This window comes from Psilocybe cubensis, chromosome 1 (assembly GCF_017499595.1).
Source record: "Psilocybe cubensis strain MGC-MH-2018 chromosome 1, whole genome shotgun sequence".
In the NCBI taxonomy this organism is placed as follows: domain Eukaryota; kingdom Fungi; phylum Basidiomycota; class Agaricomycetes; order Agaricales; family Agrocybaceae; genus Psilocybe; species Psilocybe cubensis.
The window spans coordinates 555,624-581,764 of record NC_062999.1 but is presented as its reverse complement, the minus strand read 5'-3'; the positions used below and the strand labels follow the sequence as shown (position 1 = coordinate 581,764).

At 47.0% G+C, this 26,141-nt stretch overlaps 9 protein-coding genes across 9 annotated transcripts; 6 read left to right on the top strand and 3 right to left on the bottom strand.

Moving 5' to 3' along the window:
• Positions 1–220: 220 nt before the first annotated feature.
• JR316_0000160 (Oxidase ustYa) lies at positions 221–939 on the top strand (the record flags this gene model as incomplete). The annotated part of the gene is made up of 2 exons (XM_047885975.1): positions 221–395; positions 443–939. The coding sequence occupies 2 exons, from the start codon at positions 221–223 to the stop codon at positions 937–939; spliced, it is 672 nt and encodes a 223-aa protein (XP_047753721.1).
• Positions 940–1,366: 427 nt separating this feature from the next.
• Positions 1,367–2,129, top strand: JR316_0000159 (uncharacterized protein; the record flags this gene model as incomplete). The annotated part of the gene is made up of 2 exons (XM_047885974.1): positions 1,367–1,559; positions 1,612–2,129. The coding sequence occupies 2 exons, from the start codon at positions 1,367–1,369 to the stop codon at positions 2,127–2,129; spliced, it is 711 nt and encodes a 236-aa protein (XP_047753720.1).
• A 661-nt stretch (positions 2,130–2,790) lies between these two features.
• On the bottom strand, positions 2,791–4,597 carry JR316_0000158 (uncharacterized protein; the record flags this gene model as incomplete). Its single annotated transcript, XM_047885973.1, has 7 exons — positions 2,791–3,297; positions 3,348–3,380; positions 3,434–3,526; positions 3,588–4,056; positions 4,119–4,295; positions 4,349–4,478; positions 4,531–4,597. The coding sequence occupies 7 exons, from the start codon at positions 4,595–4,597 to the stop codon at positions 2,791–2,793; spliced, it is 1,476 nt and encodes a 491-aa protein (XP_047753719.1).
• Positions 4,598–6,572: 1,975 nt separating this feature from the next.
• JR316_0000157 (uncharacterized protein) lies at positions 6,573–8,429 on the top strand (the record flags this gene model as incomplete). The annotated part of the gene is made up of 2 exons (XM_047885972.1): positions 6,573–7,753; positions 7,808–8,429. The coding sequence occupies 2 exons, from the start codon at positions 6,573–6,575 to the stop codon at positions 8,427–8,429; spliced, it is 1,803 nt and encodes a 600-aa protein (XP_047753718.1).
• Positions 8,430–10,946: 2,517 nt separating this feature from the next.
• On the top strand, positions 10,947–11,908 carry JR316_0000156 (uncharacterized protein; the record flags this gene model as incomplete). Its single annotated transcript, XM_047885971.1, has 4 exons — positions 10,947–11,093; positions 11,146–11,297; positions 11,354–11,417; positions 11,474–11,908. The coding sequence occupies 4 exons, from the start codon at positions 10,947–10,949 to the stop codon at positions 11,906–11,908; spliced, it is 798 nt and encodes a 265-aa protein (XP_047753717.1).
• A 347-nt stretch (positions 11,909–12,255) lies between these two features.
• JR316_0000155 (uncharacterized protein) lies at positions 12,256–12,900 on the bottom strand (the record flags this gene model as incomplete). The annotated part of the gene is made up of 2 exons (XM_047885970.1): positions 12,256–12,767; positions 12,825–12,900. The coding sequence occupies 2 exons, from the start codon at positions 12,898–12,900 to the stop codon at positions 12,256–12,258; spliced, it is 588 nt and encodes a 195-aa protein (XP_047753716.1).
• A 798-nt stretch (positions 12,901–13,698) lies between these two features.
• Positions 13,699–15,917, bottom strand: JR316_0000154 (FAD-dependent monooxygenase DEP4; the record flags this gene model as incomplete). The annotated part of the gene is made up of 9 exons (XM_047885969.1): positions 13,699–13,855; positions 13,925–14,127; positions 14,203–14,411; positions 14,467–14,746; positions 14,810–14,882; positions 14,937–15,095; positions 15,159–15,346; positions 15,401–15,671; positions 15,727–15,917. The coding sequence occupies 9 exons, from the start codon at positions 15,915–15,917 to the stop codon at positions 13,699–13,701; spliced, it is 1,731 nt and encodes a 576-aa protein (XP_047753715.1).
• A 2,560-nt stretch (positions 15,918–18,477) lies between these two features.
• On the top strand, positions 18,478–22,704 carry JR316_0000153 (uncharacterized protein; the record flags this gene model as incomplete). Its single annotated transcript, XM_047885968.1, has 11 exons — positions 18,478–18,603; positions 18,659–18,881; positions 18,931–19,120; positions 19,177–19,520; positions 19,572–19,712; positions 19,803–19,875; positions 19,934–20,232; positions 20,260–20,509; positions 20,610–22,371; positions 22,436–22,585; positions 22,642–22,704. 11 exons carry the CDS (start codon positions 18,478–18,480, stop codon positions 22,702–22,704), a joined length of 3,621 nt encoding a protein of 1,206 aa, XP_047753714.1.
• Positions 22,705–23,154: 450 nt separating this feature from the next.
• JR316_0000152 (uncharacterized protein) lies at positions 23,155–26,069 on the top strand (the record flags this gene model as incomplete). Its single annotated transcript, XM_047885967.1, has 10 exons — positions 23,155–23,591; positions 23,664–23,826; positions 23,881–24,006; positions 24,059–24,244; positions 24,299–24,442; positions 24,503–24,619; positions 24,674–24,775; positions 24,848–25,282; positions 25,353–25,574; positions 25,662–26,069. The coding sequence occupies 10 exons, from the start codon at positions 23,155–23,157 to the stop codon at positions 26,067–26,069; spliced, it is 2,340 nt and encodes a 779-aa protein (XP_047753713.1).
• Between the last annotated feature and the right edge of the window lie 72 nt (positions 26,070–26,141).

The window sequence follows — 26,141 nt, the reverse complement described above, 5'->3', positions numbered from 1 at the left end:
GGGGCGGCTGGCACATTTGCGCCCTAATGGGATATATTTTGACAACATCAACACTTCGGTAGAATGTTTACCGAGGTGATAGAGGTCCCTGTGAACATGTTAGCTCAAGGGAATTGTTTTGAATTTATCCATTTCTCCAAAAAGCTCTGAGGTCTGCACAATTCAAATGAGCTCGAGACAAACTAATGTCCGAAAAAAACAGCAGCCCTTCTAGCACGCGATGCTACACAGTGGTAAACGACATCGAGCGCTACTCTTGGGCATTACACTCTTGGCTGCATCTTCGCTGTATTTGACGTGGTCATTGGTTGAATTCGCAAAAAGCGTCAAGAATCTTGTCGCTGTAAAGGCTCACGCCAGAAGGAGCCATGTAATAAGGCCTCTGGATTCGTATTGTAAGCCTCCCTTTTCACCATCCACCGTCTTCACTAACCCTTTGCAGCATTTATCGGAGGTGACCATCCAAAGCGCCTTCCAATCGAAGAAAAACTTGTAAAGATGGTCGTACAGGAGAGCGTGCATTTCGACCTCGTTGCACCCGAGTCGGAGCAAGAGTGGTTGTGGACGGCGTCCGTAGGAGACGGCCATATTCGACTAGGAAAGGAGAAAAGGATGTTCGCAGTCGCCATGTTTCACGAACTTCATTGCCTGAGGGCTATTCGAAATGTGATAGAAAAAGGATGGAACAACTTTACCCTACCACGACAGCACCATATTTTGCACTGCTTCAATTACCTTCGGCAGTATACGCTTTGTTCTGCGGATGCGACGCTTGAACCTGGCGACTTTACGAAGCGAAATTTCACTGCAGAGAGATTTGGGGCAACACATACGTGCGTGGATTGGGAGCCGGCATACGAAATAGCAGAAGAGAAATGGTCTGAGTGGACCGAATTCCGCGTGGCTCATGGCATCCCATGGCACGACGATGTGACATAGTAGTTGCAGCAATAAAATTTGCTGACCCACACAAAAGCCCCGACAAGCTTTGTCCGCCTTCGACCCCCATTTTGGCCCTCAAATCCGCGAGAACTTGGCTCTGAAATCCGCGAAACCGGACAATGCACCTGAGAGTCTTTTCCGATTGAGAAATTTCTTGCCCTGCGAGGCACCCGCATTCATTTTGCAGGAAAATTTGACTAGAATTTCGACCTCAAATCGACGTGTAACGAGTAAAGTAGTTGTGACAAGGAAAGAATGTGAGCGAATGTTAATGACAAGTACGAGAAACGCTGGCGCTGATGTCTGTTTGCGTGAGAAATCGTTCTTGCCGAACAAGTGCCGAATGATATTACATAATATATGATGTTTCTGCCCATTTCCACACCGCCTCCTCACAACACTTCTGAACTCTTCTCCCCATTCCATGCTCGCCTGGAGGGCAATAGTGCGTCGGCCAGCCACTCTCATCCGACAAGGACCCCAGATACCGAGACGTTCATTGCACTCATCACTGCCCAGACCACAATTATATCAACAAAGAGGAGGGAGTTTGCTCGCCAAACTTCGGTTTAGAGCAGATGGAAAGCCCAGGTCTCGGTTAATGGGTGCCACCATCGGTGTGTAGCAGGTACCACTAGAAACTGTTATAGAGACTGATGTGTGGTGTAGGCACCCTCGTTTTATTCAATATATTGACGCTGGCTACGATGTATGACCTTGTTGAAGAGGGTGAAATTACACTTGGACTTTTGGTCAACGTCATATATCTCCAGCGAGCGGATATGTCCTACAGTAATATCAACCTGGAGGATTCCGCAGAGACTCTGATATACTTCAAGAAGCTTTACCAAGCATTTGCTCGTATCCCTCAGGAGGAAGTCGACGATTTGTTCAAGGATTTGTCTCGTATGATCAAGGCAGGCGAGACGGAAGTCGAAGCTCATCGGATTATGCGTACCGCAGCGGAACAAATCCACCTTGCATTTCAAGATCTTGACCATGATTCCATCGCGAGTACATCAAATTACATCTTTGACATTATGCGGGAGGCCTTGGAAAACCTTATCGATTTGATTCCGGAAAACGTGGATGACGAGAGCGACTCGAAATATACCTTCCAGCTTATCCGTGATCACTCGAAAAAGGATGCAGGAGCAGTTCTCAAGGATTATGAATCTTTGGGTTGAGAGCAGGCAGTGTGGTATGTTTACCTGCACCCTGTCAACCCGGTGTTCAATTCTGACAACATGCACAGGCGGCACAACCGGACTAATATTTATAATTTAGAATATCTTCTAGCACCTAATACCATTCACTTCAAAGGCATGGTCTTATATCAAGCCCGATACAAAACTCAGTTTTCAAAGCTGCTAGCGCGAATAAGATTGGTCTCAGCACACAAGCAATAATGTCAAAAAGCAAAAACATGCCGTCCTCCAGCGGCATCTTACTACTGGCCCGAAACACTTACGACAACACCCTCAAGACACACCTTACCCTTTGGTGCGTAGTGGTCACACTCTGACATGTATGTAAAACATCCATAAATTCTAAACGACCGACTAAAAGGCGCTGTTTTAAATGCTAATTGTCCAAAAAAAAGTCCATTCAAAACAGCCCGACCTCACTTCTTCCTTTCTTCCATACGTATCAATTCGAAAAGGCACCAAAACAAAATAAAAAGGGATCTGTGTGAAAGACGCAAAAAAGCAGAACTCCGGAAGAGGGCCAACGCATCGAGCGTCATCGTGCGCAAGGAGTGTGGCTAATTAAGTCCTTTGTATTAAAAAAAAATTCGAACCAACTTCATCTCCATCCTCTCGCTAGGCAAAGAGAAGAATGGGAATCCTAGTTCGTGGCACTGCGCGCAGGGTGCTTGACAATGTAGTCAAAGAAGCGTTTGCCGACGGTGGGGAGGTCGTCGTTGGTTCCAGGATGGTCGGGTCGACCGGTTTCCTGCGAAGCGGCGGTAGTCGACGTGGCAGCAGCGGAGGTGCTTACAGCGGTCTCAGCGACGCTTGAAGTCTCGGAAGCGCTGACTGTCGATGATTCGCTGGCGGTGGCAGTCTCTGATGCGGCGGTCTCAGAAGCGGTGGCGGTAGCAGTCTCGACCGTGCTGGTAGCTGCCTCGGAGGTCGACGACTTCCTGCCCTTCTTCTTGTCGTCCGCACGTTTGGGGCCCTTGTCTTCTACGCGTTTGGGGCCCTTGGCTTTCTCGGCGACTTTGGGCTTCTCGAGGAGGACCTTCTTCTTGGTTTCGGTCGCAGCAGCAGATGTAGATGTCTCCGTAGTGGAAGCAGCCTCAGATACACTCGCAGATTCTGTGGCAGTGGCATCGGCAGTGACGGTGACGGTCTGAGGCGAATTGTAAGAATCATACAACCAAGACGAGAAATTGTGCTTACAACAGCGGCGGCGGTAACAGTAACAGTCTTCTGCTGTTGATGGTGAATAAGTATGCAGATGCAAGAACGAAAGGTGAATCACTCACTTTGCCGGCGGCGCCAGCTTTAATCACGGTCTTCGTCTGGATAGCAGCTTTGGTAATGGTCTTGGTTACAGCAGCACCAGCTTGTGTGACGGTCTGAGGAAAAAGGGCATTTAAACGACTGATCGCAGGAGGCATAACAAGACAAAGAGCTTACCACTTGAGGAGGGCATGTGTCTGTTGCAGCGGCGGCAGTTGAGGAGGTCTCCGCAGCACTCGAGGAAGACGTCACCACCTCAGACATAACAGCAGTCGTTGTAGCAGCGGCATCCGAAGTAGTCGAAGCGGACGCCGACTCCGTGACAGACTCAATAGCAGTCGTTGTAGCAGCGGCATCCGAAGTAGTCGAAGCGGACGCCGACTCCGTGACAGAGGCAGACTCGGCGGCAGCTGTGGTTGTGGCGGAAGCGTGATCGGTACTCATCGTGGACGCGGAAACACTCTCGGTGGTACTGGCGCTTTCAACGGCGGTCGCGGTCTCCGATGCGGATTTGGACTCGATGGCGAGGGTGGTGGTAACACTGGATGTCCCGCATGCCTCGACAACTTTCGTTCCAGCAGCGAGGGCCTTGTTGATCTTATCCTGGACAGATTTGAGGAGCTGTGTGGCTTTACTTGCATCAACACTGTGTAAATGCAAATCAGAAAAATATAAGAATGCGATGCGATGAGTCAATGACTGGCTTACGCTTTGGTGCCGGACAGGGCAGTCCTGGCATTGTCCAGTCCACTAGCAATCAAACTGAAGCTGGTGAGAGAAGGAGTGCTGCCCTTGGAGAGAGAATCGGCGACGTTATTAACTCCACTCAAAGACTCCTTCAATCCTTTCTGGATGGCGGTCAGGGATTCGATCAGAGCAACATCCCTGTTGTCAAGAAATTGTAAAGGTGGTATCTGCGCAGTAGCAATCAGACCTACTTAGGGGAAGAGTTGGCAGTTTTGATGAGAGCATCATTGGCTGACTTGATTTGGGTAACGAGCGAAGTTTGTGCTGAGGTACATGCGTTAACAGAGCCTGCTTTGCCTGCACCACGACCCTGAAGAGGAGCTAAATATTGCTTTAAGTGTAAAGTAGATGTTAAATATAGATAGGAGCGTACCAGCATTGGCTTGGAATGCACAAGCGAGAATGAGGAAAGAGACCAAGGAAGTAGGGAAGCGTGCCATTGGAGAAGTGATTCAAAAGTATCCCAAAGAAAAATGTTTAGAAAAAAGAACGAATTAACTGAAGAAGAAACGAAACGAAACGAAACGAAGTGAGGTCGACTCAAAAAAGACACCAGGTCAAAAAAACAACGATGCCAGGCCGGTCAAAAGAAAAGGATGAAAACGAACGTGAATCGTTCTGGTTCGCAAGTTTTATAGATATTCGAACCCCTGTGCTTGGCACGATGAAATGTAGGTAGAGATGACGACAAATATCAATTTAAAATTGAGGAAGTGTTTACCAACGTTGGAGACACGGCTAAAAGGTTGGCCAAGCCAATTTCAAGGAACGGACCGACGCATGGGTTCTGGAGTTGTGAAAGGGCATAAATTCCCCACAAGTGCTTTAAACCAGAAGCAATGATCGTCCAGCTTACTCTGGGGAAAAGCGGAAAGTTGTATAACAAAACACAACGTTGCAAAAGGTCCTCGCAGGAAGATAGAAAGAAAAAATGGAGTCAACGTCGTCCGATCTAGAGCAAGTCTTGACTGAACCCAGTATTATGGATGCGAGCGAGGCATGATCCTGTCGCCAGGGATAATGCCCGCTTCCGTACTGCAGGGTCGAGAAGAAGAGCATTTTTGTACTGTAACAAGCAGTGTACAGGTCTGAATCCCCAATAGAGTGGTACTTTGTAATGCAAACGAGCGTGAACGAGCGGTTTGCGCACTGGAACTCTAAATTGTATCCAGGGAGATGATTAAAGGCACAGTGGTCTGGCAACACGACTTTCAACGAAGACCCCTTCTTTACGCACATGAGTAGTTGTCTGCTTTTAAAGCACGCGTGTACAAGGAGGGCCAAATATCCAGCTTCACAGAGGTCCTTTTTCGTTTTTGAACGCCAGAAATCAGATGCTGAAGAAGTACTACACGAGCTTGAAGTACTAGTGGATTATGCTAACAAGAGGAGGTGAGAAGGCGAGGTTAAATTCGTCAAAGGAGTTGCTGGTATCAATAAAACATTAATATTGAGCCGTCGAAGCTAAACGCGGTCGAAAACGTAGGTGCAAGTTGAGTAATGAGTTCAAGTTGAGTTGAAGATTGAGAATAATCGTTCAAAGTGGGCCAGATTCGGTGACTTTAATTCCGGCAAACAGCGGCGCCGTTGAGAGGCGCAATTTGATCCGGCACAATAGTTGATTAAATTGTCTTAGTATCCTGAGTCTTTGTTTAATTTGTAGTACATCCTTGTAAGTACTGCTTCAAGCTTCAACTCTGACTCTTGAATTACTTATTTTTTACTTTTTCAAAGGCAATTTTATATGATATTTTGAAGGATATCAGGTGTGTCCCTGATTGATTTATTTTTAGACAATTGTTCTCACGCTCCGCTCCATGTGCAACCGGGCACGTTGCAAGTTGCAATGGACATGAATGACTTCCGACTTGACCGACCGAGAATGAACCTCAACCTCTATCCCCCGTGAAGTAAATGCTCACGTATATCTCTACTACTTTCCTCCTCGTTGCTGACGAATTGAATTTGCGGTCCTTACACTGCATGTTATTCAAGAGTAAGCAATGACTGAAATGTTTTGAAGTCCAGGTTAGAATTTAGCACAGGCACCTAGCGGAGTGGCCCCAATCGGTAGGTGTTCATCCCCGAGATCAACAAGTCAAGACAGGCTTAAGAATATTTTCTTAGTCTTTATTATGCCAGGCAGCGCTGGCTTCGTCATAAGGGCGCCCTGTCTTTCCCTTGACCAACCCCAACTTTTATTATACCCAAAAACTCTTGTACTCAGTCGATCACCAACAAGGCTTATGGTCGGTAACGCATTCTGTTGACCATCATACTCCTCACCCACACTCCTTTCAAAATAAAATTTCCTTTCTTTTTTAACCTTATCCTATTCACTCCTTTTGTTTTTCTTTGTCGTTCCTTTATCCCTTTCATATAGATTTCAGCATTTAATCTCTATAACCACTACACATGCTCGTCATGGATATGGAGGACTCATCGGTATATCAGCCTACCCGGGATACATGCACAACTGGATCATCATCATCGTTCCGGGAAAATGCTACTATGCCTCCAAATTCAGCACAAGCGCAATCCGGTCGGAGGATTTCAGGTCCGCGGCGGATACGGTCCGCCGAGTCAGCCGTTTTCACTCACCGGAGTCACTCCTCGTCAGATCAGGGAAATAAAGATATTGTTCACCGACGTACCACCTCCGTCGAAACCATCCGCTCACGATTCTCAATATCTAAAAATTCCACCGATGAGGGGAGTCATGAAACAACTCTTTTGACTATTAACAGCGCTGGCGCCATCAAACACAAATTAAAATCATTCCTCCCTTCTTCTGTCATCTTCTTGGACTTTGGTGTATTCGAGAAAGGACCACGCAAGCCTACTGTCGAGAACTCCGTCGACACTAAAGAGAAGGTCTCAGTATCCAAGCCAGCGTTAAAGGACCTCAATGTAGACCAGACCCACCACGTTACCGCCACTGGAGCCGCGACATACACGACACCGTATCTATCTATTGACGTCTCGGATGACCTATCTTGCTGGGATATGGACTATCTACCACCCCTACCCAGCTCTCCTGGGAGTGCAGCTTCCAGCTCTGGATCTACGATTGATACTACCTTACCCTCAAATAATGCTCCGCCATTCTCAGCGCCAATCGAAGACGATGAATTACTCGAAAATGAAATACCGTTTCCGCTCAATAGACATTCCAAAGTGGTGATGGAAAATATGGGCGTCAAGAAGGCAAAAACACTGGCTCGATCGCGTAGTGAGAGCGGCGTAAGGACAATTAATCGGCCGTCTGCTATGCTCAAGCCCAACTTGTCTCTGGGTTCCGATGATCCTGGTGCCCACAACTCCCTTGACAGGAAACTGACGGGTCTCCCTGATCCTCTCCCACTACGTACACTGTGCCAAAATCGCGAGCCCCAGCACCCTTTGGGAACTCCGTCAGCAACGGTCCCGATGCTTCCGGTGAAAGTTATTCAAAGCGCTAAACCGACAAAAGTTGCCAACCCTTCAGCCTCAAAGCAAGATGCATGGGGATGCATGCACCTCGGGGCAGCTGATTGTGAGCTATCCATCGTCTTCCCTCAGACATCCCATTTTGAAGTTTGGGACATGGGTGATAAGTGAGTCGATATTTTAGGCTAAAAGAATGAATTACCGATGAGCCTCCTATACAGCTCCAACGTTGCTTTCCCCGTGATGCTTTGTATCATGGCAAAAGACCCACAGAGGTGGTCTGGAAAACCCCTCTCTCTCCCCGACGTATCACTCATTGATATCCGATGCGAAGACATTCCATTTGCCTCACCCATGTCGCGAAACGATCCGCAGCACGAGTACGCGACTTACTACTCAGGGTGCAAGACTGGAACAGCCAATGATGATCTCATCTCCAGTGACCGACCACAATCCGGTAAAGGGATCAGCCAAAGTGGAATAACGCTCGACGGGAAATGGACGCGCACATACACCAAACCAGGCATTGAGCGTAACGGTCGTACACGTGTGCATAGGAGAGATGGGTTGAATGCGTTATTGGGATACAATGAATACGGTGGAGCGGCCTCTGTGAGAGGGTGGTATCTCCAGTTCTGGATACCCATCCCCACAAGGCTGTTCGAGAAGCGCGAGACGCGTGCATTTAATATTCATGCACGGGTGTGGATGATGGGAGATGAACAGCGTGCGCTTTCCTTGGACAAGAATGGAGATGGCCAGGTTTTCCCTCTTCTGGCGGACGCGGAGATGACTGTCTCGCATCTTAGAAGAGAGCGGGAAATGGATCGTTTGCTCTGGTGATTTTTACTACTTCTACGACCTCTTTCTTGATCAATTCCGACCGACCCCAGCATTGCGGGTCGCGCTCTGTCCTTACGTCCAATTTTTTTTTACAATTCCCAAGTTGCACAATTATTCTGATACACATTCCTCCGCATCAAATTTTTTTGAATGAAATCATTGTAGATTTTTTTGGAGTAGAGCTCCTCATTTTGTACTGTAGTCTCTGTTGTAACCGTATTTCACAGTAATTTACCGTCCATTGTATTACCCAAATACATTAAATTATAGTATATTTCATCTAACATTGGATCACTACTGGGTCTGTTCTACGTTTCATGACTTAATCTGAACAAAGAATGGTCTGTTGAGTGTTCTTTTATCACTTTTTGTCATCACTAATGATGCATAGAGCAAGCTGAACGAACATCTGTGAGAGTATATGACTCGCCACATGGACAGCGCAGTCTCCCATTCAGGACATCCAAATACACACAGCACTTGATAGAACAATGCCTTGAATGGAGGTGGACACTTGCATTAGTTTTGGGCCAAGGCCCCGGTAGTTCGAACTTTGATACGAGTCAAGTATACATAGATGTATTAACGAAGGCGAAATATGCCAGTTGTGATTTTCCAAATACCGTGATGGTGCATCCAACGGATCTACAATTATCTTCGCTACATGGCTACCATCCAGCGCCCGTCACGTATCAGAATGCGAGACACTCCAATGTGGTATCCAAAACTTTATCGATGTACTTTCTATTCTCCTGTCGAGCAGTGGCCGATGTACAGGAACCGATGATTCTCCATCAACGCACTCAATTTGACAGCCAGTCTCTCACGCGCATACCTGGAGATTTGAGAATGAACGAAACATGTGAAAATTACAGCTTCTAAATCTTATTGTTGCAAATCTATTTTAATCAATCACTACATCCGCTGCGTGCAAAGCCGGTTGTCGTTTAGTCGGTCGAATTTTTCAAGAAAAAGGTCTTGTCGCCAACTTGAATAATATCGGTTTTTGTATCCTACCGATTGCGAATATCTGGAACTCTGTGCGTTTCACAGGTGATACAGCTATGAATTGAGGTTGTAAGTAAGTATGTGGGCAGTATGGGTGGATTCTTAGACTGGACTGGCATCGCTGTGGTTTTGCCCCTACATGAATGCGACCTAATCTCAATTGATGTCAACACAACAATAATGCTTTAACACTTGATTAATTACGGATTCGAGACAATGCAAGTCCCACTGTCCCAAGACGTGATCCTGATGTTCAACCCACATACGCAGACAGATATCTATTTTCTATTTTTATCTCAGGTGGAATCAGTGCCGGCAGAGACTTGCGCTGACGAATGTTTGCCTTTGTCAAATCACGAACCGCACTGAAAAGTTGAGGATTTCGGATGACTCCCTCCACCGAAGTTTCAATACCAGGCTAGGAAGCCTTTGTTCTTCTATGGGATATAGTAGTGCGTTCCCCGAGTCACTATCCCTTATCATCTTGTTCTCATCGTGAACCGAAGAGCTAATCAAAACACACAAAAAATACCTTGGTAATTGAACAGTCTAAAAATACCAGACATCAGTGCCTTGGGCAAGTGCAAGAGAAAGCGAAGATAGTTTTTGAACACCCCTTGCTGATTCCTTAGTACTATGATTGGGGTGAATGGTGCGTATTTTTATATGCTATTTGCTATTAGCGACGTAGAATTTTCTGAGTTGAGTTGATGGCCGCCATACTGTCCGCTGTATTTCTGGATTGAAGATTGAGGACAGCTAGGTTTTTCCTACATGCGGATAAATGATTTCTCATTGCTACCTTTGGTCATTTTATTTATCCAAGAGGTTTGCTAGTGATCCTCACCAATGGCTGTTTAGTAACAGTTTCATCTATTTTTTGAAGCCTTTCCCTATGCGTCGTAGCGCTATCTGTATTATGATCCTTGTTATTTTAATCATAATGTAGTCTTATCAAATCTACAGTTATCTTTTTTTGCGTGAAGATCTTATCAGGGGTACTATTGTGCTTCATCACTGACTCTGACTTGAGAGTAATTCGAGCTTCAAAACAATAACGCCCTAATGACTACAGAGAGACCTGTTGATCTCACACTCTTTATCTCAAAATTCTTTGCATATAAATAAAGCTGTAACTGCTAGAAATATGTTGAATCTATAACAACGCAAATGCCCCAAAAGATGCTGCCCCCCTAAATTGTGGTCATTCAAATCATCAGTTGGAAATGGGATTACGAGTGCTTATATAAATTCTTATGAAAATAAAATTGCTTTCATAGGCTCACAAAAATCACTCTGGTCTCTTGAGATTGAATTTGTATGGTTCAACCCAAGCCAGCCAAACCCGCGCTGGACACACCTAAGTTCGCTGCGCGCAAGCTGCGCGACGTTCCTGAAGTAATCACGTGATCGTGCAGTGCCAAGAGTTCGCGTTGGTCGTCGGAGAACGAAGGACAAACGCTTGTGGTCGCCGCCAAATTTGTTCCCCACCATCATTTCCTCATTGTCATGCGCCGCGCTCAAAGTGTGCGTAACCACGCTAGACCTTCCCTTGCGCTTGCTGCAGATGATCTTGGGGTGTTACGGGAAGGAGATGAGTCTAACGAGGATGTGTTACGACGCCAGCTGCTGGAGAAAGATCGAGAGTGTGATAGAGTACGTCTTTGAAAGTTGTATGCTGAACATAATTACTTATAATGTATCACAGCTTCAGATGACCATTACTGCCTTGCAAACACAACTTGCCCAACGCCCGCCGATCGAAGAGGTTCAGCGACTTGAGAAAGAATTCAAGAATCTCGACCTCATTTTGCAAGGGACACAAAGAGAGAATGAAAAATGCATGGCTGATATTGAAAGGTGAGTTCTACTACGAATTATTGTGCGGAATAAATTGATAAATTTATATCTCATAGAGCCAAAGCTCGAGAGAAAATGCTTGAGCGTGAATTGACGAGACTTGCAGGGGACAATTGGCAGGTGCTTGATCCCAACTTAACGATCTGTATCGTCAACTCAACACACAATCTCACCAGGCAAACCTCGAAATCCCTTCTTCATCCAATGTCCCCATTCGCTCTTCTTCAGGCCTCAGCGGGGGGCTGAGCGTACTCCACCAACGATCGAACACCATATCATCCCCCATTTCATTCAGTATGGCGCGCAATCACTCCCCCACACCCTCCCTGCGTGGTGAAAAATCAACGGCGATACCCCCTCGCTCCTCAGGTAGTCCGGCGCCATCGTCGTCCTCCCAGCATCCACATGACAACGACCAGAGAGAGGCTCAGCGACAGGCGGCATTGGCTCAGATCGAGCAGGTACGAATGCTCATCTTGGGTATGGATCAGAAGTTGGATACAAGGGAAGAAAAGCTGAACAAAATGCTTGAGCGGGCGGAGGAGGAAGGCAGAAAGTTTGAGGCTAAGGTTGTTGAGGCACGTATGGCGGCGGGCAGCCCTGGGCACTGACTTTGAGCCACGCATTCCGTCTCAAATACGACATTACGATCATCTATGACGGCTACGATGACCATTCATTGACAAATTCGACTAGGCGGGATTATATGGTCTATACCAGTTGGACGGTTTCTTACTCTTTTTTTTCTTCTTTCCATCAATTGTGTATTTTGTAGTAACACCACTTATTTCTCTCCACACATCAAATCTCATGTGGCACGCTATCATATGGAACAATACAGTAAGTATATTACAGGACAGGATAGAGGGACAAGACAGAAAAAAAGACACATGATCATACAGGTACGATAACAAAAATTAAGATAACATGGCGATGAGAGGCGAGAGCAAAAGAGGAATCATTGACCTAAAAACAAACGCAACACAAGAATGAGCCACTTCCACAGGCTTCCCCAGCGGTCCTCTGCAACCCAATTCTCGATAAGGGAACTGAACACGGTATCTATGACGTTGCGGATAAACGGGAGGAATGTTGAAGACCAAACGTTATTTCGTTGGGGTGCGTTTTCAATCTCAGGGGGTGGTCGCCCGACTTCTGCAGAAGCCGGTGTTGCGTTGACTTGGTAGAACTTTTGAACAGTTAAGTTGAGAGTACCATTATTTACAATGGACGTTGCGCCCACATCCTGCGGACGATCGACGCGGCAGAAGTCGTATTCGGATCCAAGTGACTCTGTGGTCTGTACGCCACGCTCATGAGTGCTTGCCCCTGAGCTTGCACAGTCGCTGGATTGATCTCCTGATGTAGATCTTACACCACTATCAACCATAATATTGCCTGGCATCGTAGAGGCGAGGCGCGCCTCTGTGTCCGAGGTGGTGTTAGAAGGCTCGGAAGCAGGTGGTTCAACTAGAAGATCATGAAGACATTAATTACTGCTATATGTGCTTTAAGATATTTGCTTACCTTCATCGTCAATGATATCCACTGTGCGCCATTGGTCAAGTGGCTCAATTGCTTCTGCATCATGAATTTGAGCCATGATGGAACCTGCAAATCAGAAACAGAGATCCTTTGATGTGAGCAAACAAAATACTCTCTTTTTGGAAGCAACACGACAGTCACTCACTGTGGAGCTATAAATTTGTGTTGGAAAAGTATAGATGAGTGTTCAGGAGAAAACTCGATATCTCGTCAACTGAGCGATACGCCATGTTTTATAGCATGCCACCGAGGAGGCAATATGTGGGTCAAAGCAAAAGGTGGCTGCTGATACTGGACCGTTGGCCCATCAATGGTGGCTTTTTGCATGGTCGAGATAGATAGCGCCTAGAAATGACTCTAAATGACTCGTTCCTTTGTTAGAATTCGGGAACGCGTTCAAAAAGGGAAGATTTTGTCGACTTCCAGGAAAGCCATTGAAACAGGCCTCAGCGCAATCAAAGCTACCGTTCCACAACTAAAGGCGGTTCCGTGCACCTCAGAGAGTTTTGAAGTAGCAGAAAGGTATCGCAAAAGTCTCCAACTTCCAGGCACTGATGAAGTAGTATTTTGCTTGAAGAATTACGGGGTAAATGGGGGGAGATAGTTGAAAGTGATGCCGCCAAGTCCCTGAACTGATCAAAGAGCGCCAGTTTGCGCGGAGCTTGAACACAGATCCCGGCACGTGACAGAGTTCAAAACAGCGCGTCTCCTCCTGGAAGGCTGCTGGCCAAATGTACGTGTATGCACATATTTGTCGGCGCCTAATCTTTGATGCATTACTCTTTTTTCATATCCACTTTACATCAGATCCCACATTCTACAGTGCGGTAGAAATAAAATAAAAATCAAGCCAGATCTACATCATCCGTTCTCGTACAGCCCTTCTTTCCTCTCCCAAAGTCGCCAATTCCTTAAGGTCAATGACACGGAACGGCCATGTAAACCAATTACCACCACTTCGCATATTTGGTACGTACATGTCAGCTAGTAGCTCGTCAGCTGCTTGTGGCCACCTAGTAGAGTCAATAAAAAGTAAGTGAACAAAGACGTAATGTAGGCTGGGTGTAGGATGGGGGACCTACGTCCAGAAGTCCAGCGTAGTGCTGTAGCTCTCATTCACCCAAGATAACATGTTTGGGTATCTGAATTTCATCCATGCTGAGCGAAGCTCGGCTTCTGCAACTGCTGCTTCGGGCGAGGAAGGAAGTCGCATAGGGCTGCCTTGGAAGTATGTCGATATCCAATGAGCGGCTACTTCACCGGTGTAGCCCAAATTTGAGGAGAACTATGGTCATCAGAAACAAAATATCAGTCATAAAGAAAAGGCTTGAATGGAGGATAAACCGAGATGTCCACTCACAATTGCCCCTGCTATAGCGAAATCGCGATTGTTCAGGTTCTTGCCTGGGATTAAACCACGGTATATCGATGTTACATAGTGCGTCTCATGACCAGCATGTCTAGGTGGAGGATCACAGAGTGTCTTGTAGTCTTTCCAAAGGGACTCGACATCTTGAAGATCGTATGTTGGAGGGTGTCTTCCAATACCCAACTCGGACGCCGTTGTCTCTGAGAAAAAAAATGTAAAGTTTGTATCACACCAAATGAAAACCGCTATACTTACCGTCAAATATATCAGCCCACGAGCTTTTCCATCCAGTGGCAAGAATTACAACGCTCGCGCGTATCTTTTCGCCAGTACTCAGGTTCACGGAAGCTCCATCCGCATCATATCCAATTGCTCGTGCTGGAGCAATGACCTTAATTTTACCCTCATTAACGAGTGAGTAGTATGCCTTGGGATTGGCGAGTCCTTCGTCATTAGTTCGAATTCCCCAGAGAATTGAATTTCTTGCAGCATTAGGTCGCAACGGCGAGTTATCCGACACCTTATAAGCATTGAGCTGCAAGGGTGCATTCTAATCAGCAGTCGATTTGAATATCCAATGGGATCACGAGCAGCTCACGGATGTTTGCTCTAATTTATTGAGAATAAATCGAGCGATTGTGCTGCCTATAGTTGTTGTATGCAGAAAACGCCTGAGTTTATGTAAGATACAATGCTTGTTAACCGATTCAGTATGATCAACTCACTCAAGGCGTGTGTTGAGGGTTATATGAGGAGAAAGAAGACCCAAAAACCTGCTTTTCCTGATGAAATCAGGAATACGGAAAGTCGACGCGATGAATGTATCCGGGGTTGTGAGAACATTGGCAACTCTCCGACCCTCGAGTGTCAATTTAGCGCACATACTGATCGTGGTATTATTAGCCGACTCATGGAGCGGAACAGAATAGCAAACGGCATTAACGTACTCCATAGCCGATTTTCCCCCTCCGACTACTAAGATTGTGTCATCCGTTTGTTCCTTCGGCTTAACCTTTTCAAGGATAGACTCGAGGCGAATACGGAACTCAGAGGAGTGCAGAATCATCCCGCTGAATTTCACCTCTTTAGCTCTTTCCAGCGACAATTCATCTGGTATCTTCGGATTGCTGCAGCCCTAATTGACCATCTTCAGAGAAAGAGGATGGAAACATCAAAGCGTACCACTCACCCCTGTTGCCAATACAATTCGAGCAAAACTCAGCACCTTCACAGTATGTGTTTGAAGGTCTTTAACTTCCACCTCCCACGACTCCTTCTGCATGCGCCGGACGGTCGTGATTTCGGTCTCGAATGCAAAATCCACTTTGTTCTTTAGGAATGTGGTATAGAACGTTTCCATATAGTTGCACATGCCCATTCCTGTGATGTGACCGCCGGTCTCTTCAGAGTCCTCGGGAGGAGGCATAGGCATAGGTGAAAACCTGTATTCGCCATGGACGCTGCCGGGAGAAATTGTCAAAACCTTTGAGATAGATACGTTTAATCACTACTCACTTGTTAATATGCAGGCCTGGGTAGACTCTATCTCTAGACCATACTCCCCCGACCGACCGATCGCGAGTGATGACTGTGATATTCGTAAACCCATCTTGGAGCAGTACATAGGCATTTATGAGACCGGCTACTCCTGCACCCAGAATACCCACGGGCTGTGAGAGAACGGGAGGTGAAGAATGACCTGACATGGTTGTTGACACGTTAGAGAATGCAGTAGGTGAGGCTGCTGAGCTAGAGGAGATGGATCCCAAATTTCGGCGGACCGTAGGAAAACCAACATGTGCCTGTATCTCTGCTTCTTATGAGTCAATTCATTTGAACTTCTGACGGGAAGCTTCGAAGTTCCGAAAAAAGGCGTAAAATAACTGTCTGATAAGGAAAGTTCGCAAACACTCGATGATGCCGAATAGTACATATTTTCTAGTTTCAATCCACCGACAGGCTTTTGAGAATGCAGAGGGTATGTCCTGGTCCCAATGGATAACAATTAAATGTATACATGTCCTTGATATTTCCTGTACCCCATTATCAATCCCTGTAGAGCAGGTCAATTTTCAGCGAACGCGACATATTGTGCAATCAACGCACAGGGGCACCTTTGACCCGAGATTGATTCTTCTAGCCACAATCTCAGCGTTCAATGGTAATCGATTTTCATTGACTTACTTACTCCGAGCTTACTCGGTTATTGTTGTATCACAAGAGAGTCATCGTATCTGACCCTCGACAATGATGTTGAAAAAGGACGACTGTACAGCCATGTACAAGGTGACTGCGTCAGCAGCGCGAGATCTAAATCTGCCAACGCTGCTGCTGGAACCTTGCGGTTCTTCAATTTTTCAATGACGCGAGGAACACGTCTACGCCACAGAGTAAAGAGCTAGATCATGTGGCTGGTAAGAGCAGGAAAAGAGCTCACCGCTAATGTTGCGCCGCGCCCACAATATGACAGCTGCGCGAAGGGATCGTGGGTGTATGAGACCATTTTTGAATTTTGACAAGATTCAACAGAGACCAGAGCTCAAATCTATTCGAATCAGCGACAGCGGGGCCTATAGCATTGCAACGTTGAATATGGTGAATGTAAAAGGAATGTATTCAGAACCTTGTGTAATAAAGGATTGAGCTTGGAAATGTGCCATGAGCCACCGACAGCAAACAATACTGTATGCCGGGGAGGTGGTGGAAGTCGTGGAAAGAGCGACTGAGCATCAGTTGATTCAGTTCCCTGCCGAATCTGGGTTCAAAGTTAACGACACGATAATGATACCAATAACGGAAGCGACACCTTTCCTTATGCCACTAACAAGTTTCACCGCCGTCGAACTACCTTCAATTGCTTACTACCTGCAAGATTCGTTGGCAGGACTTCTTAGCGCCACAGACTGTTCTATATGTAGTCGTCTGACAACAACCAATATCAGGAATTGCAAAGTATACCTGCTGAAAGTTAATAGGCGCGCGCATCGTAGAATTCTATATTCAGGATGGGGCTAGATTGCATGAACGCTCCCTTTGTCTGGTCGACGCTTCGAGCTTGCACCGGACTTCTGACTGACTAGCGAGGTACTTCTCCACTCAATGGCTGATATCCCTTGAACGTACCACCGTCAATGAGCAGTAGTCCGAATCATTTGGATGCTCCTAGCCCAACAAACCTCTCAAACCAAATTACTGTTAGCTGCTACAGATCGGAACTGGGCCTCAGACACTCGCTCACATCTCGAAACGCATACGAAGACAACGCGCAAGACATGAAAGGTGTGCTTTGCGATCCAAGTAACCATTGAAACACGGGACATGCTTTTTTACTCCATGCTTTGAAGCGGCAAGTGTCATTGAAGCTCGAAGCAGATACCTTGCATAGCTGGTATGATTTACTTGAGGTTTCCAAATGGCATCTAGAGGATGATGTTCGGCTCAGCTTGACATGATTGACGGTGTAATTATCCGAAATGATATCTTTGTAACAACTTGTAACATTTGTTTCGCGCGAGGTTTGAGGGTACAGATATCGAAGGATGTGAACATCGTCGAGCAGTCGTCGAGAGGAAAAAAATTGAACGAGAAACTGATTGGTGAGATATATCAAATACTAACGGGCACCAAAGCAATACAAAATGTTTAAAAAACATACATAGAGAATTGAGATGTATGTCCCAAAACTACGAACACCATGTTAACCCATCAACAAGACGAGAGCAACGGCGTTCAACTCTGAAGAGACGTCACGAGCCCGAATCCTTGTTATTCCGCCATCCTAAAAACAAGGAGAAGCAGCAAGGATGAATCGAACCGCTTGATCTTCCATGAACGTAACAGGCCCCAAGTGTAGGGTGTATCCCGAAGGGAGAACTGGGTCCTTGACTAGGTTCATGGGGTTGATTTGAGAAATGGACGATGCACCTCTCTGAATGAGGGATCACACAATATCGAGAGAAAATGTGTTCATTGAGGAAGCCGGAGACCTTCACAAGGCACGACGAAGGAGATGACAAGAGAAAGAAGAAAATAAATGTCCAGCCTTATAAGTTGAAAAATTATTTTCCCACGATCCGCCTCAGAAACAAACAATGCCAACGTCAAAGTCGCGTCTCTTTTTGAACGATTGAACGCTTTTCTTCAAGACCTTTTACCCATATCGTTACTGACCTTTACGAACTTTGTGCTTTCATGACAAGAATACTCTAATACTCCTCCAAAGCTTAAGAAAGATCAAGCATTTGTGTGTCTTTAAACCTGAGAACAATGTCTGCCGACGCCTGCTTCGAATCTGCAGAGTTTCGACAACATATAAGAGCACTGCTCTATGAGTATATCATAACTCATTGTACTACTGACTACTTAACGTTTACAGAAGGCCTGGTATCCGAGGTATGTTACCTTTTGCAACCTCCAATCTTATATCCAATGAAAAAATGGTTTTCAGTTTCTCCAGGATCTCAAACCAGTCCCACTTACTGACCCGTACTCGTTCATCATCCCCGTCGAGCCATTTCAAACATTTTCCCAAACTCATAACTTGGAATCACTACCGCCATATGACGAAATATTGCAGACCACTCACGAAGCACTACTATATTTAAAAAATGTCATGCATTCAACCAAAGGAGTCCCTAAGACATTACGATTGGAATGGTCCGAACGTTCTCGTGAGTTGCGTAGAATCATTCACAGATATGTAGGCACGATAATGCACAGATGATGTCTTGCGCTTGAATGAGCCTCTCTTCCCTGCTTTGACGCGTCGATCGCGTACCCAGACACCCAAGTTGGGCAAAGTCTCGTCTTCCGTACCACGCAAATTGTCCACCTTGGTGCAAGTCCATAAACTTGAACCACTCGCAGTAGAACCTGTTCAGGAAGAAAAGCTGGACTTCGAAGGTATTATGTACGTATTTTTACCCCTGTTTTCCAGCATATCTTCTTAACCGGTTGTGCCTCCAGGAAAGTCAAACACCATATCAATCCCCCAGACTTGCCAGCGGTCCAGTCCATCCTCAAGCGAACGGCAGACGCAATGCGCTACATGCCCTCGTACAAAAACAGATACCTCGACCCTGAATCCTTATGCCAAGTTGTACTGAAACCACCCCAAGTTCCAGAAGACCCGTTCATGCCCCTCTTCCCGCGATCTCGGAAACCAGGTTTTGGTGCATCCGGTCAAGCGCAACCACTTCCAACGATGAAGAATTTCGCCGAGCTCCCTGCTGCTCTAGACGAAAAGGTGAAAGTCGAGGATATAGATGGTGATATATCGATGCAAAATCTGGTTGTGGTGTCTGGCTGGCGTAAGACCCGTTTTCCTTTAGGGCTGAGTACTGATACTGACCGTCTTGTAGAGGCGATTCAATCTTCTCCCCCTTCAACGCAATCGGGTCATAACAGCGACAGCGAAGACCAGCACGACCAACTCCTTTTCCCATCGTCGCCAGACACATCGGATCCTCCTCTAGTGGAAGAGATCGAAAAAACCAAAATGGGTACACATTCTTTCGTCTTTTTATATACTTTTCTTTTTTTCATGGCAAGTATAACTCTGATGACTCATCTTTAATTATAATGTCGTAAAGAGGTCCTTATACCGCGTTCGCGCAAAATTGGAGGAAAGAGCGGTATCGCTCCGCATATATTGGCCGGAAAAACGTATGTTTTCTTATTTTCTAGCTTTGGCATTTGATAGTCCTGACACATTTATTGTAAGATTGCAAGCGTTCCTTCAGCCGTTGCTAGTACCGACCAGCGATCAACTCGAAGTTGATCCAAAGCCTGACTCCAACTCCAATGTCCCAGAGCGAACCAAGCTCAATGCGTCGCCAACACCTTCTTCCGTTGTCGGTCAGGCATCCGACAATGGAACTTCCACCGCAGAAAACTGTAATTCGGAGCTCAATCAAGAACGGTCTCTGGAGGATGAGATTGCGGCGCTGTACAGCGGTCCTATGTGGCAAGAGGCAATAATGAACGAACCGCTGGACGATAAACGGGATTTGCTCATGGAAGGTTGGATTTTTATTAATTATTCTGTAGTACACGCACACGAACCCTCCGCTGATTCCGCTGACGCGTTTTCTCTTTCTCCAGTCCCGATTCTCCCAGAGCCAAATGTCCACCCGCCAGGCGATTTGGATATCCCCAAGACGTACACTGGCTTCCTCGTCCCGCCACCCGAGAGCACCAAGCAAGAGACCAATCCAGCTTTTATCAAACCAGAACCCGCCTTCCAGTTTTTGAAGAAAGTAAAGGGAAAACAAGCTCTGTCGTTGGCGTTGTCTTGGGTGTCAGTCTCTTCCTCCATACTCCTATACTCTCTTATACTCCTATGTATATTGTTTCGTCCGTGCTGATTTTCCCATTTGTCATTTTGTTTGTTTACGCAGACCGTTCACTGTTAGCAAGAAGCTTCCTTCTGTTATCGAGCTCCTCGGTGTGGACGACCTTTTTGGACATGGCGAAGGTCAAGATGGAGAGCAGCCCAGAGGTGACGTGGCGGAGGCCGCGAGGCTTCTCGAGGCTTTGGAGGTCTCCATATCTCAGGATAACGGCCATCGATTTTCGTGGACAGAGGGTACTGGTTATCGACCCATCATACCGCCAAAGGAATTTCGTCTCCTTTTGAATAGGCAGGAACGGAGGAGGGTTGTCAACGACGGTGTCATTTCTGAAGGAGAGGAAGCGCAGTGTGTTGGGGCGATGGATGTGGATGTGGATGAAATTGAAGTTGTTGATGAAGTCCGGGATATGCCTCTTTCTAGCTCGTCGGTCTCGGTCAAACGCCAGCGCAGCCTCTGCGTTCCTGGTGACGATGCTGAAGATTTTAACGTTAAAGGTCATGCTGAGGACGACCGCTTCGCCAAACGTCCTCGATTGGACGAGCATCACATCGCATCGTCTCTCTCCCCCTCGCCTGAGGATGTATCATGTGTGCGGCCTTCTCTCCCTCTTCTACCGGCGTATGGTGATGATGAATACGGGCGCATCGATCCTGGTTACCTCTCACCTGTATCGTGTTACATGCAGGAGGAGGAGGATAAAGAAAATTGGCCACCGTTTTCATCGTCGGATCAGGACATTCGCGACGAATATTTCCATGATCGTTTTGAGAGAAGAAATCCCGAAGCAGGCGGCGAGTATGATTGTTATATGGCTGGATATGATCGGGATGAGGGCGAGGAAAGTTTCGAGCCTCTGTCGTTCGATTCGAGGTATCTTCCCTCAGGCGCGGAGAAAGAAACACAGGAGGCTGGGTTCAACGACGATGAATTCCCAAATCGGCACCCAGATGCTACGCCTGCAAATCAACACGACATCTTGAACGGAGAACGTGGCACTACCTCGGCGAATGCACAAGATGAAATGTTGTTCGAGCCCGATATCGCGTCGCGTTCGTTAGGCATCCTGGCATTTGCTCAGCTACGCGCTCGTAAAATTTCAGCTCCAACAGTACCATCGTCGCCGTTATCTGCCCCTGCTCCAGTCGCACCCTCGGCGAAGGACGTCATTCCGATATACAGGGGTGCACCGGAGGAACTGTTCGATGCAGACACCATCATTGTTTCCGGTTCCACTGGTGTAGTAGAGCTCCCAGTCCATCGCTACATGGCGTCTCTCGCGCTCATCCAGAAACACGGCCTCGTCCGCGCACTGCGCTCTGCAGAATGTGCGATTGAGCTCATTGAACGGGAGACACTCGGCGGGGTCGACTTGATCGTCGATCCATATTGTGCTGTGCTCTTCGTCTCGCTGTTCACCCTTCCTTCGATGTGTGCGGCGGAGGTGGAGAAGGTCGCGCAGCTGTCATGGAGGTTCTCATATTTGCTCGTGGTGTTCGAGGCGTACCCGGAAAATTGCGCGAAGCGGTTTGTGGTAGATAAAGATAAAAACGGAGGGGGAGAGGCATCGGAGCTGTATGCGTATACTCCGCCTATACTAAAGGCAATCAAAAAGTTCAGAAGGGATATCAATATCGCGGATGCTTGTGGGACGAAACGGGGTGTGACGGTGGTGCAGTACAGTTTCGCGGACAGTGTCAGGGATGCGGCTGTTGCAGCGCGCATTTTTGGGTCTCAAGCGGAGGAGAGGGATGAGACGTTTGGTGTCATTTGGGCTACCAGGCCTTGGTTATCTGCTGATTTCATTGAAGTAAGTTTGTTGTCTGCTGTGCACATATTTCGTAGCCCATCTAATTTGTCGTTAATCTGCGTAGAGCGAGGAACAGGCGCTGGCCGGGCTAGATGGAATGAACCATTTCTCTGCTTCTATGATTCTCAGTCAGATTACACTTGAAGAGTTTTTACAACTCGAACACGAAGAACGAATGCAGGTCTGCGCTGGATTGCTTCATGAAGAGATTCTAGTGCGTCAGATATGCTGCATTTTAATGGGTAATTGTGCTGACGGACTGTCCCTTAGGCGAAGTGCAGTGCGGATGTTGAGAGGCGTACTCGAGCGATGTATTCGTCTTCGGATACCTGATTGTCGATGTGTTTGGCTTCTGTCAGGACCCAGGTTGCTTTGCCGTTCTTGATCAACGCGTCAGGCTTTTCTTTTATTTTTATTGCTTAATCATCCGCCTCGTTTTGCTGTGAATTCTCAAACCTAAAATTTAATGCTCCCCAAATTAGTATTGCGATGTTAGTATTGAGGCCTGAGGCCTGAGGTTTTGTTGACCTGTTAAGAACTGTTTGAACTCGGTGTAAAATTGCAGAGCCAAGCCTCGTGTCCGTCGTAAGTGGCACCCCTGGTTACATAACCGATGCCCAAACTCCTGTCTATGCTCTTCGAAGCTTGTTTTGCCTCAAACTTTCTATACCAAGTGTCTCTGCCAGCCATAACTGTCACTCTGTTTGAACTCATTGATAGGACGGATTCTATATGAACAGGGACACCATCGTCCAATGTTCAAGCAGTTCACGGGATAACAATATGGATGACAAAAAGGTTACGGAATTTATGGAGCTTGCTGAAAGTCTCGTCAAGGACCTACAAACGACCAAATCTCAAAGCCAGGACTCGCAGCGTCGATTTCAGAAAACTGAACAAGACCTTCTTAATCAGATTGAAGCACTGCGGTCTCAGCTTGAAGCATGTACGTCAGAACTGAAGGATACCCAAGAGGGCTGGCAGAAAACCACAGCCGAGCTCGAGAAAACGCGCGCAGAGCTTGTACCACTGAAGCAGAATGATACGGCGCTTCAGGAAACGCGTGAAAGTTTACGCGAAAGCAATGCAGGATTGACGCATGCGCGTGTGGCGCTGGAGCAGAAGGAGGCAGAGTTGGAGGATATGCGGGGGCTTGTTGAGCAAATGGCTGCAGAGAACGAGCAGCTGCGGCGGGTGAGCTTCGTGATTATTTTCCTTTAGTTTTCTGCTCACCTAGGATCATTAGACACAGGCCAATATCCAGGCTATGCTCATGAATACTCCACAACCAGCTGTATCGGCGAAAGTGTCTGTAAAAAGGGTGAGGTCATCAGCGCGCCTCCAGGTCCGGCTGACGCCACATACTCATGCGTATACTACACCAAGGCTCGGTCTCCTTCCGTTGAAATTGTTGCTGTCCGGACGATCAGCAGTAAGGATACAAACAATTCTTCGGTGAGCCTGTATGTGCGACTGAAACGGATACATTCGATGACCGAGTTTGTATAGAGCACTGACACACCTACCACCTCTCTGAAAAGGACGCAAAGCACGAAAGAGCCGTCACCTCTCGAGGTCAAGCGTAGAAGGGTAGAGGTGATGATAAAAAAGGAGTCTGAATCCGAGGTGGACAAAGTAAGTGCACATATTTTACTCCAAGGATATAAAAATTTATAGAAACCAATAGCCTTTTCAAGAAAAAACCGAACTACTTGAAACAACCCCTCTAGCTTCGTCTACCTCTTCACAAGTGGTGCAAACCACAAGACGTACATTGGCACAACACAGTCAACCTTCACTTCCAACTATCATTCCAGCCCAGCAACCACAAATAGCGACAGCATCTACCGTTCAGACACCACATCAGCCTCAGGTATGTATTCCTTTTCTTCTGGTTAAATCTCTAACATCCAAACGTGTTCATTAGAAAGAAACCGACAAATCTACACCATCACCAAAGACGCCTTCTGCGACATCTAATGCAACACACCAAACGATGGCCCAACCAAATCCAACTCTCCAAAACCATGTGGCGCCTACAGCGCCTGTCATCCAATCGTCAGCTTCAAAGGTAGGATGTCCTATGCCAAGTCAAAGCGGATCAGGACGAAGTCTAATGAAATAAACTTAGACTTCAACTTCTCCCGGTATAAACGCGTCGAATCCACATATAAATACGCCGTCTACTTTGACGACACAGCCAGTGGCTTCAAACTCAACGAGCCAAACTCCTGCCACTCAATCCGTGGTATGCATTCCACCATTGGTGGCGAATTGATTGTACTGACTATGTAACCGCCAGATCTCCACAAGAATGCTATCCTCCCAGTCAAAGGTTGCTCCAGATGTACACAGCTCTCCGAGCCCTAAACCTAAAATCATAATCCCGCCTCGCGCCTCTCCCGTGCGTACATCCTCACGAAGTACACGGTACACACATGCATACACACATATTGACATATGGCCATATAAACAGACTAAAAAAGAATCCAAATCCACCGATCTCAAACTCGCATCTTCATCTTCCACCGTCCTCAAACACCTCTCACCCTGCCAACCACTCCCCATTTCCCCAGCACCCACTGCACCCGAAGTATCCCGCAGATTCCTCACAGCCACATACGGCGGCAACCCGCAAAGCTTTATCAACGTGCTCAAGAAAAACCCAACTGGTCCAGGAACGAGGCGGATTGTGTTCCCCATGCTGGACTGCAACCCCTTCGTCCCTAGGAACCCGGGCGAGCCGGGCCTGATTTTCGCGTCGAGGCATGAAATCCTGTCGGACCCGCCCTGGACGGTTTTTGTGAAGAGAACAAATGCGGCGCCAGCTGTGTGGATGTATCAGGGTGAATATGAGTGTACGCTCTGTGGGACGATGACGGTGGAAGAGTTTGTGTCGCAGACCCAGAAGGTTTGTGGAATTTTGTGTATATTTTTCGGGCGTGGTCATTTTTTCTGATGCTGCAATTTTTTTTTTGAAGGTGCAAGATAGGTGGGCGCAGGAGGTGCATGATGCCAAGACGTATGATGTCTATGTGATCATGCGCGCACGCGTCGCTCTACGCAAAGCGGGCCTTATTCCTCTCAAAGATAAAGTGGAGGAAACCTCACTTATTGAGGAAGAAATGCAGAATATCAAGCGCGGCAAAGGACGGGTTGTAACGTTGGGAGAGATTTTGTCTGCATTTCATAAAGGCGAGGAGGTGAGCCTTGCGTTTTGTACGGTACTGTGGTTCAAGCCTCAACGCAGCTCACGTTGTATGTCTGTGTTTTTGAATTGTATATTATAGGCCATTGATATCATTCGCATGAACTGCGTCAAGTACGACCATATCTTCGCGGATGATATGAAGGTTCAGTACGCGTCCTATCACGTATCACCTGGAAAAAATTCGTCCAGTAGCCTCTCAGTTGTCAAGAAGAAATCAAGATCTGCCACTGTGCCCGTGCCGCGCCCGCCCTCGGTAAAATCAAATCCAGGTGGGACTGGTAAAGCCAGGGAGTACTCCAGGGCAACTGCACCTATACCAACGACGCATTCCGAAACTCTATCGGCCGATCGTGATCTGGATCTGGAATTGGATCCGGATGCGGGGTTGAGAAGGTCGAATCGTCCACGGTCGACGAGAGTTGTGTCCCCTGATAACTGGTCATCCGCGTCGGAAAATTCTGACATGGATTATGACTTCGATGAGTAACCCTGAGCTTTTTGCGTTATTGTTGTTCTTGATCCAGCTGCTGCTCTTTTTGCCATCCATGTTGTTCTATTT